This window comes from Diabrotica undecimpunctata, chromosome 10, assembly GCF_040954645.1.
Source record: "Diabrotica undecimpunctata isolate CICGRU chromosome 10, icDiaUnde3, whole genome shotgun sequence".
NCBI lineage: Eukaryota > Metazoa > Arthropoda > Insecta > Coleoptera > Chrysomelidae > Diabrotica > Diabrotica undecimpunctata.
The window spans coordinates 8,976,262-8,988,271 of record NC_092812.1 but is presented as its reverse complement, the minus strand read 5'-3'; the positions used below and the strand labels follow the sequence as shown (position 1 = coordinate 8,988,271).

Here is a 12,010-nt window from a genome sequence, read left to right as displayed (position 1 = left end):
ATGGTTTCAGTTGTTTTCCGGGTTTGACTCCGCGTTAAATATTTTTGGTTTTTAGAAAAACCATTGTTTTGACAACGTTTCGGCAAGGTCACACTTGCCATTGTCAAGTCAGATTCGTTCTGCTTCGTCTTGATGTTCCAGGCGAACTGATTTAAATATCTTGTTGCGCTTCTTGTGGTTGGTCCTGTGCGCAGAGTGGGCGTGGTCTTCTTCGCTATTTTAATTTCTACGTTTTTCTGCAGAATTGTTTTCCACGTATTTGAGAGAGTCTTTGGGCATCATCTCTGGTGTTTAAATTTTTCGGATGTTTTTCGATCTCTATGGCTTCCCTGATTACACGTTTGGCCTTATTTTCGATGTTGGCTAGCATTGTTGTTCCATTTAAGTCTATTTTGTGTCCTGTGTTTATGACATGTTGTGCTAGGGATGAAGTTTTCTCTTTTCTTTCGATGGCGTTTCGATGTTCTTCGCGTCTAACCTGTATCCTTCGATTTGTTTGTCCGATGTACGATTTATCGCAGTCTTCACAAGGGATCCTGTATACGCCTTGATTTTCCAATGCAACTTTTGTTTTTGCTGATGGTAATATGGTTGTGATTTTTCTGTCGGTGTTAAAAATAGTTTCTATTTTGTTTTTTCTTAGAACTCTACTGATTTTGTCTGTCGTACCCTTTATATAGGGCAGGGTAGTTTTACCGACTGGTTTTTCTTCTTTTTCTGGATCTTTGCTGTTGTTTCGGGATTTCTGTGCTTTTTCAATCGTGAACATGGAGAAACCATTTTTTCTTAGAGCTGTTTTGACTTTGTGCATTTCTTCATTCTTATGGTCCTCATCTGCCAGTTTCTCAGATCTTGTTATTATTAAGGTTTTTATTACCGAATTTAATTGTGCAGGATGATGGTGTGAGTCTGCGTGTAAGTACCTGTCAGTATGGGTTGGTTTTCGGTATACTGTATGTCCTATGCTTCCATCTTCTTTCTTAATAACTAACACATCTAGGAATGGAAGTTGTTGGTTATTCTCCCGTTCCATGGTAAACTGTATTTTTGGATGGATATTGTTAATGTGTTGTAGGAATTTATTAAGTTTCTCTTCTCCATGCGTCCAGATAATAAATGTGTGGTCAACATACCTGAGCCACAGTTTGGGTATATATATATATACAGTAAAACCTCCGTTAACCGAAATATTTGGGGGGGAGGCCGTTTCGGATAACAAGAATTTCGGTTAAAAATAAAATTATTTTTTATAGTATTCTTAGTCAAAGTATTAGTATTAAAAAATACTATGAGGTGATTTCGTAATGTTTTCTAATAAGTAAATTCAGAATAAAGTAATAAAATTAAGGAAAATGAACAAGTTTAACATGCTTTTTTAAAGAAATCTTCTATTTTCTTTTGCGTTTTTGTTTGAAAACGATGTTTTGCACCTATATCTCTTCATCGTTCATTGGCAGAACGTCATGCGTTTGCCTCATTTGATTGTTCGACGAAACGTAAAGCAATCTGAAAAGGACAAAACTTTATGCAAAGACAACAAAAATTAAGAACCTAATCGTGTCCCTAACTAATTAAAGTTCTTACGTATACGACATTGAAAATCATTGAAGGCAGCGCGAGTCGGCGGTCTCATCCTACCTGTTATCTGTTGGGTCGTCATCTTCGTCGTCTGATACGCTCAGGTTGTCTGAATGAAGAACCATATCAATGATGTCCTGGTCGGTGAATTCACTTTCTGAGTCATCGGCTGCTAACCACTCACGTATCTCTTCTTGGTTAATTTCTTCACATCCCGGCAAATTTTTTTAGTTTTAATTTTTTCTGTCGTTTCTTTACCATTTCCTTCTTCAGGATCGTCAATCAAAATCCCATCAAAAAGGTTGTTCCAGCATTTGAGGATTTGATCTTGGCCCACGACTCAGCACACCAATAAACAAAATGTTTCATTGTTAAAGATTGAGAATCAACACATTTGGATTCATTTGTCTTCTGTAATAACAGATGTGTTAAGAATGTTCCTCTATGATATCTGTTGAATGTCTCTATTACTCCCTGGTCTAACGGCTGAATTAAGCTCGTGACATTCGGTGACAAAAATCTGACCATTTTCTAGATTTTGAGGGTGAGTTGGCGCATTTTCAACAAGCAACAATGCTTTGATGGGAAGGTTTTTTGATTTTGAGAAAGGATTTTACACTTGGGACGAATTCATGTTCGAACCATTCTGAAAATAAAGTGGTCGACATCCATGAGCTTTTTTGGCCTCTATAAAAAGCTGGAAGTGCTTTTTCGGAAATATCTTTTAGAGCTCTTGGTTTTTTTGATTTCCCAACATACATAGGCACCAATCGGTGAGTGAAATTAATAGAGCCGTTTCGGTTAAACGAGGTTTCGGTTAAAAAGGTTTCGGTTAAGGGAGGTTTTACTATATATATATATATATATATATATATATATATATATATATATATATATATATATAATCAATATATGATATCAATAAAAATATGTAATATAAGAGTACCTACTTATGTTAGAAATTATAAAAGTAGAAATACATTTAAAAATTGTTACGTAAATATGATCAAATTTAATTATGTAAATTAAGTTTAAAATAATGCAAAAAAGTCGAAAAACCGATCAAATATTAAGTTTAAATGAAACAAAATAAAATTAATTGAACCAAAGTTATATTTATTATTATTTTTATTATTTTATTATTTATTATTATTATATTATATTTATTACAATCCGGGCGAAGTGGGTCAAATGCCAAAGAAAAATGCAATATTTTGATTGTGAATAAATTAGAAATTAATTTAAATATCATGAAATATACATTGGCGTAACTCATTGCTGTTATCTGTACAGAGAAAAAACACTTACCTTTGAAATATGGTGTATTAATTGTAGCAAGCGGAGTAGAGTAGTATCTGCGAGGCGCGACGCCAAGGTCGAGGCACGAAAAAGGACGTAACCGATAAGCTGGAGAGATGTTTTCAGTTCGGTGTCCCGATAAAAAGTTACTTTTTCTTGGTATAAAATAGTCAAGAAACTCTCTGGCCACCCTTCTAGTTAGTCCGTGGGTGGTGTAGGTCCGTAGGGCAAGTACATTCCCATAAATCAACTCTATTGTACTGCGTTTTTGAATGGCGATAATTTAAGTAAATGGTTCGCAGAAATATGATATTTTACACCGTTTTCTGTGCTTGCGACGTAGTTCGCAAAAATAATAAAGACAGGGGAATTTCTTTAAACTTAAAAACAGATCACCATGTGTTGGGCAGTTTAATAATGAAAATTTACTGAATAGAAGAAAAATAATATACTGTAATCTTTTAAAGTAAATAAGTATACTTTGTCTCAAAGTGACTAGTCTGTACAGGGTAAGATATGCAATGCTAACCTTATGGGAATTTCGCCAAGACGTTGCCAATTTTATGCAGTGAGCGATGACGTTCTCTATTGTCTATCTTTCAAAATAAACGGAATAAACCAGGAATTCACAACAAGTCCTCACGTACAATTTTATGTAATTTACAAATATCGTTTGCTAATAATTTTACATAATACTATACATTATTTGTTTCTAATAGTAACTTATCAACTTTTATCTTTTATTAGTAGCAGTAGTATAATAAAATGTGCATTAAATAAACATTTGTTTCAAAGTTTAAAATAATTCCGGTAATTTCTACTAACTGCCAAATTTAAAATGTTATGTCCCTGCAGTGCTAATTACTGCCATAATGTGTAAGGAATTTGTAATTTTGGATGATATCAACTGCAAATACTTTCTTCCAAGTTATTCAGTAATTAAGAAGCAATTAGAGTAATTGTTGTACAGAATATGTTTAAAAGCTTGATACATCTAGGGCCTTAATTAGTCTTTATTTGTTCTTCGGAGCGCGTAAACATATTCGAGTTACGATTATTTGTACCATCTTTTATGTACTGTTACTGTTTTGTTATTGTTATTATTTGTTGGTGGCTGTTGTTGTGATTTGCTGTTGATAATTATTGTTATTTTCTGTTGATGGCTATTGTTATATTTGACGCCGAATTTTTACCGCAAAATGGAGAAAATTGTTCAATGGAAACGTGGAAAAGTTCTGAAACTTTCAGAGAATCAGATACTCGTGAATATTATTAATTATCATCTTAATCAGGATAACAACGATTCTGTATCAGGTGTAATTAGGAAAGTGTCAGAAATGAGTGGTGGTGTTTGCGAAAAGACTCTGTTTCGCATAGGATAGGAATATTCATTACCTGCTGGATTACAATCTCCAAAGAGCAGGCCCAAGAAGCGAAAGGTTGGTAATTCTCGTGACAACAAGTACGATGAAGGTGTCAGGGGCCAAATTCGTAGAACAGTTCATCAATTTTTTGGTGACAACATACCACCAACAATAAACACCATATTAGCTGTTGTAAATGTCGAAGAAACTTGGCCCAACTTTTCAGGGGCCACGCTCATATGGATTTTGTGTTTATAAAACGTGGCAAAAATTAAATTTTGATTGAAAAACCAGAAATCATCTCGTGGCGTCATCGTTATTTACGCACAATTCGTAAATACCGTGCAGAAGGATACAACATAGTGTATTTGGATGAATCATGGGTAAATATCGGGCACAGTGTGAAAAAAGAATGGGTTGATAAAACAATTACATCTCATCGCGATGCTTTTGTTCGTGGTCTGACAACAGGATTAAAAGCTCCAACAGCTTGTGGTGCACGGTTCGTTTTATTGCACGCAGGATCTACCAGTGGATTTGTTGATGGAGCAGAGCTCACGTTTTTGGCAAAGAAAAATACTCAGGACTCGAAAATAACTTAATGCTAAATTTGCCAGAAAAAACTGTTGTGGTAATGGACAATACCTCCTATCACAGCAGAAAGTCAGAACAAATTCCCAATAGTTCAACACTAAAAAAATATATTCAAGAATGGCTTCTGTCAAAGGACCTATTTTTTGAAGAAGACGTTACTTGAAGTTACTTGAATTAGTCAAGGCCTTCAAAGCAAAATATGACAGATACATAATAGAAGACATTGCCAAAAAGCACAATGTGAAGATTCTGAGGCTCCCACCCTATACCTGAAATGCGAAATTTAATTACAGCAGCGTACCAGGTTATTACGCCAGAGAAATGGAAAACCACGTAAACCACGTAATAGCAACAGAAAAAAAAATGTAGGAAATTGACAATTTGTTGGCTGATATCGAACCAAATATTAGAAATATAAATAACGGAGATAGTGATGACAGTGACGATAATAATGATGATGACGATAGTGAAGCAGAAACTAAATGTGACAGCGATTGACAGAAAAAGGAACTAAATATAATGGTGTACAATTACGATTACTTACACACGAAATTAAATACAATGACTTCTTTTATTTTCAACTTATTTATTAGCTTTATTTTCGGATATTTCTACGTTTTGCTACTGCCAACATATACAGTGCGGTTTTTAAAAGTCCTTCCCCCCTTAACTTTTAAACGGAACAATACATAAATAAAATGTTTCTTTATATTTTAGTTTTATTTTATTCGATTTTATTTAAAGCTATAAACAAATGGTTTGTATCGCTAGCACATACTATAGAATAAAAAACAAACTGCTTGTGTGACATAAATAAAGGCATTTCTTAATTTCTATTTTATTTTAATTTAACTAAGTATGTTGTAGTAAATATTATTTATGTTTGAGAACCACTGACAGAAGGAAGCCAGGCAGGGTCGTTAGTGGGCATTAGTACTTAAGCTACCCTCAACACAAAAGATGGATTAGGCTAAGTAGTAAGAAGTGACGTTTATTTTAATACAAGTTTGCAAAGAAGTATGGCGTCGATGTTGTGCATTTATCCTATATAGACTAGTCACTTTGAAACAATCTATAGTTAATAAGTAAAGAAGTTCCCAAACAGAGAAGGTAACCTTAAAATAATTTATATAAAATTTAGACATGTTGTGTAAACTTTAAATTCCATATAACTCCTAAATTTGTTTTTAGACTTAGTGGTTTTTGCTGTAACCTCACGAGATGGCCTGAAGTTGTAGTTTGGAACAAGGTATGATATAGTCGGAATAGATATTGGCAGCATAATGACTTACGAAAAAATGGAGAACGCTAGTTGATCATAGAGATTGAGAATACCGAAGTGGATTAACAATATACAATAATTTAAAAATTTAATAAATACAGTACTTACGTTTGATATGATGGAGAAGAAGAACTAGTGTTGTCATCTGGTCCGGATCTAAGAAACAAAAAAATTTAGTAAAGAAGCTTTGACCGGGAAATGTGGCAAAAAAACCATTAGAAATATAAACTATTACTGCTTGAACCCATACCTAAAAGATTTTTTTATAATCACACTGTCGAAACTTTGAGTAGTTGTTTTTGGGTGGAGTCGGACAAATTTTGAGCTTGGCGAAGTACGGTGGTGGGGTGTTTGTCTCGCAAGCTATCAGTCATGGAATAATAAGCACAAAGGTAATTTTTATTTTAGTCGACAGTTGTTAGCATATAAAAGCTGAAAGAATTTGTCAGTTGTCAGCGTCGTTTGACGCGCGGATACTCGATAGATCCCAAATTTATCCATCCATCATAATATTTTTTAATAATGTGGCAAACTTACTGTCTGACAATTTGCTGATGGCATGTCCGTAGTCGAACGCAGGGTTTAAACTGCCCTTGTAAATTGTCCGAGGAAGTTGCCACACTATTAAAAAAAATATATCATGGATTTTGTAAAATCTGCCGTGTAGTAATTTTTTTTGGGTAACTTTGGGATTTATCGCGTGTTTTTCCATTTTTTATGTTAAAACTGTCGATTAAAATAATAATTGCTATTGTGGTTATACCTTTTTTTTTGTATAACATCCAGAACGTTTTGATTGCTAGAGATCGCGGCACTACTATACTTCGCTAAGCTCAAAATTTGTCCTACTCCACCCAAATAACAAATACGTTAAGTTTCGACAGTGTGGTCAAAAAAAAAAATTCTTCTGGGTATGGTCCCAAGCCCTATATTAAGACTATATTTGTATGTTGGTACTTGAAATCGTTTAAAACTATTACAGCCACATTTCTCTATTTGAACATTTTAACGACTTTCATTATTAACCTCTGACAATTTCGTATATATTTGGAAATCATGGTACTTATTTTTTATTTATATAATTATTTATATTTTATAATTAATTTATTTATTACTTATATATATATATATATATATATATATATATATATATATATATATATATATATATATAACCCTATAACCCCGATTATCCTTGCGTGGCTTATTATGACTGCGGATTATTCGGGTCAGTGTTAAACACAGGTTTAAAAGATTGAACAAAAACTAGAAATTTTAAAGAGAAGTAAAAAGGGTGAAAGTGTTTCATCATTTTCAAGAGTCTGAAGTTGGTAAGCCAATAATACGCGATATTAATAAAAACAAAGGAAAATACAAAGCTTCGTATCTCAATAGGACTCCTTTAAAAACATTCTACAAGGAAATCATTGAAAGGACCGACTTTTCAACAACTCAATGTAAGTGTTGTCTGCAGAAAAATTAAGTGTGGTTTTTAATTTCAAATATACCATTCAAAAGAAACAATTTGTTTATTCTAAGGGACTTTCGGCCTTCGGTAATAATGTAATCTTTCATTCTGCGTTTAAATTTTTCAAAAATATTTATTAGTTTTCTCAGGATTCGAAAAAAATGATTGCATTTAAAAAGCATTAGCCCGAAATTTTGCGCATACGCTCTAGAGTGAAATATCAGAAGAACTGGAAATTGTGTAGGGAGTTAGACAAGTATTTATAAAAATGTAAAAGCAAATGCTCTTTCTTTGTAGCAGAGATTTGAAATTAGCCCTAAAAATACAATTGACTAGATAACATATATTATGGGTACTAAATCTAGGGGCGATGAAAGACTTAATTCCTTTGATATGTGGTCATATATAAGGGTTTTGAAGATCTGATGGATGGATGATGTTATGATGTAACATCAAGTGTAAGTTGAAAAGAACGACAAAAATTATCTCAGACTTATTTTGCGTAGAGAAAAAAAACGGCATCTTGCGTTTCATAATCAAAGGCAAAATAGAGGTAAAGTTGCCATTAAATAAAGTGATAACAGAGAAATTCCACAACAAAATGGTTTCGTAAACAAAGGTTCTGGAATCCAGCTTGCTTCGTTGTTTGATAAATATCTCATTTCGACGCCAGTCTATGTGTCATTATCAGTTGAATATCAAAATTATGATTATCATACAAGTTTATTAGTCAAAACAAAAACATGTCCATAAGCTTTCAACTATAAGTTTTATAGCCAACTGACTCATTTGAATTCCTTTTCCATGATTAAACACTAATGACTCAGTATGTAGCAGTACTAAAAGGTGATAAACACTAGAACATGTTTTATGAAGGTATCTAAAAGCAATCCGTAGAAAAACAAAACTTGAAATGAATTATCGCATAAATACAATTCTGATAACAAATCGTCAAACAATAAATCAACAATTGTGAAATAAATAAACTATTTTATAATAGACTCTAATGCTCAAGGAGTGAATGGAATTATTTCTTTCTGACGTTTTATTTGCAACTAGGGCAGCCATTAACTAAGACGATACACACAAATCAGAAATACAAAGAACAAGAAAAGAAGGATACAATAAAAATCGCAACGTGGAATGTAAACACCACACTAGTACTGTGAAAACCACTTATGAAATAAAATTGCATGTGTTCTTATTTTAGAAGATTATAAAAAACGACTGGACCCTTCAAATTTCAAATTCAAATGTGCGCTTTTTAAACATAAATTTAAATTTACAGGGTAATTTACGAAAGTCTAGCATAGTCCATCATCTTAACGCCCCGTACATTTTTGTTTTTAAAAGCTCCTTAATAAGTGGATCTCAACTGTATTATATACAGTCTAATACGCATAATAGTAAAAGGTGAAAATTTGAAATTATGTATAATTTTTGTGAAGAAAATAAACACAAAACCCAAAATATTGATAATGAGTTTAGAAAATTATCGACTGTATTTAACTACATAATTTAGAACTTCTTCTTAGGGTGCCTGTCCGTTAAGAACGTTGGCGATCGTTCTGGCTATGATGACTTTGTTAGTTGCTACACGGAATAGCTGTATTGAGGTCTTTCTATACCATGGTCTCAGGTTTGCAAGCCAGGATATTCTCCTTCGCCCTGGGGCCTTGTTCAATTTTACCTTGCAAAATGCATTGAAGTAGCTCATATCTGCCTTGATTTCTCATTATACGTCCCAAGTACTGCATATTACGGATCTTCACGATGTTGACCAAATCCGCGGTTGTGTTCATCCTCCGCAGTACTTCGTTATTGGTGACTTACAGAAGCAATGAGTACACGGAACATTTAAGGAGCCTTATTTTTGTTTCTAGGGTGATGGCTCTTGAACACAGAGCTCATAGTCAACTATGCACTTTTTGCCTTTCCGATGAGACCTTTAATCTCTTGGATATTGTCCCACGACTCATTGATTATAGTTCCCAAGTAGTTGTACTGTGAGACACGTTCAATTTTCATTTGGTTCACATGCACTTTTTGCCTTTCCGATGAGACCTTTAATCTCTTGGATATTGTCCCACGACTCATTGATTATAGTTCCCAAGTAGTTGTACTGTGAGACACGTTCAATTTTCATTTGGTTCACATGCACATTTGCTCTAGTGATGGTTTCCTAGCTGATGATCATTAGCTTGGTTTTTCTGGTGTTTATATCCAATCCATATGTTCTACTTGTTCATTCAAGTTTTTCAGTCCTTTTATAGTATTGGAAAACACTATTGTATCATCTGCATTACCGCAGGTTATGGAGCTTGACTCCATTTATTGAGATGCCTTCATCAATATCTTTTAGCGCTTCAAAAATGTGCTCCGAGTACAGATTAAATATCAGTGGTGAAATTATGCACTCCTGTCTCACTCTCTTTAAGATTTTGACCTGATCTGTATATTCTCCATCTATTCGGAGCACTGCTGATTGATTCCAATACAGATTAGCTATTATTTTTAGGTCTCTTCCGTCAATCCCTGTCCTCTTCAACACTTCCATCATTTGTTCATGCCTGACTCTACCGAAAGCCTTCTTGTAGTCAATCAGGCATGCAAAAACATCACAGCTGACATCTCTACATTTCTGAAACAATACCTGCACGCTAAATAAAGCTTTCCCCGTACCACCGGCGTTCACAAATCCAAACTGATTGGGCGCAATTTTTTCCTCGCATTTCCGGTAAATTCTTTTGTGGATGACTTTTAAAAACAACTTCAGCAGATGACTCATTAGGCTTATGGTCCTATAACTAGTCTTCACAAACTTTTGCTCCTGGTTTTTTGGGCAATGGTACGAACTTCAATTTGAGCCACTCTAGTGGTATTTTTCCTGCCTTGTATATTTCATTAAATATTTCAGTAATTATTTTTATTTGTTATGCATCTAATAATCTGCAAGGAATTTCATCAAGTCCCGGTGCCTTTAAAATAACACTATTACTGAAAGCGTGATAAATTACTGAGTTCAAAATTTTATGTATTTAATTTCGTGACGAAAATTATACATAATTTCAAAATTATAACTTGTATTATAAATAATAGACCCTACATAATATACTTTTTTAAGATAAGGTTGTTAAGTATCTTCAAACATAAAGAAACGTTCCATTAAAAATAAAGATGATGGACTAAGGACTCGCGTGAATCACCGTCTACATTTAAATTTGTTTAACAGCGTTTAATTTGAAGTATCCTGGTTTTAAATTATTCATAATAAGAATATGATATAGAATAGAAGAATGAAGAAGAAGAAAAAGAAGAGAGGAAGGTACCGAGGAAAGTAACTGAAATCATCCAGCAGTATGTTGCCTGGTTACTTAGAACAAACCAGGAACTGATATTGTAGTAAAGAGTCCCGACTTTGATGATTGGACCGTGTCCAATCAATTGATCGAAAACAGACAGGAACGATGTTTTTCATTTATCATCTTGGAGGTTAAGAGATTCAGATTGGGATGATTGGTGCATGTCCAACAGTATGTCGGCGAATATAGTGTCTATTAGTCAGTCTGATATAAACATTAAAGAATACCTTGACTGAGATGACTTCAGAACATTGAAGATGTTTAACGTGGTCTTAGAGAGTGAATTTCGCTTTCGAGAACATCAATTATTCTATCTCTCCGCTCTACTCATTCATTCTTTACTGTAACTTTACTCCTTACTCCTTTTCCTTTACTCTTCTCTTCTTAATTATATGTACTTGCTTATTTTGGGGAATTATTTGCAAAGTTACTCATTATTCTCTATGCTATAGAACATTATTCTTATACATGATATAGTTCTTTAAGATCATAGACTAGAGAACTAAGGATTTTCCCGTGACATTTGTTGATACAGGTATCTACCAACTGCTTTTGATCAATTTGGTGATAACAATATGTAATAAAGAAAATATGCAAAAGATTAAACGTCATTTTTTATTATAAATAATATATAAAGAACGTAAGATCGCTATTTGATTATAAATACTAAGTGAAAACCAGTAGCTAATATGGAAAAGTGACACAATTTTATTAAAAAAGCATAGAAAATCCTTTAAATTGAGGGTGTGCATTATGTGAGTTATTTTTGTTAGTCTATTGCTTAATTATTGCAAAAATTACTTTCAAAGTTGATTTTTGAAAACTATTAATAACTTTTCTAAAAATTCACAAAAAAACTTTGATTTCGCTTAAGAATAAGAACAATCTCACAAATAGTCAGCTTTAAAAATTTCAAAAAGTTTCACTTAATATTTATTGCAAAATTGCAATTGTTTATCCCAAAAAGCTTTTATCTACAACGTTATTATGCGTAAACAATTGGGTCTACATGAATACTGAAAGCACCAAATTGAAGAAAAAGGCTCTATCGAATTGAATCATA

The 12,010-nt window shown here is 33.3% G+C and overlaps 1 protein-coding gene across 9 annotated transcripts in view; it reads right to left on the bottom strand.

Moving 5' to 3' along the window:
* Positions 1 to 12,010, bottom strand: part of LOC140452223 (uncharacterized) — a 365,408-nt gene that overhangs the window by 283,740 nt on the left and 69,658 nt on the right. For 8 of the 9 annotated variants that reach the window (XM_072546341.1, XM_072546340.1, XM_072546344.1 and 5 more), the window contains exon 2: positions 6,226 to 6,273. The exons of the other annotated variant lie outside the window; for it this stretch is intronic. In XM_072546341.1, coding sequence (XP_072402442.1) covers positions 6,226 to 6,273 — 48 coding nt within the window. The remainder of the gene's footprint in view (positions 1 to 6,225; positions 6,274 to 12,010) is intronic. 9 annotated transcript variants of the gene reach the window in all.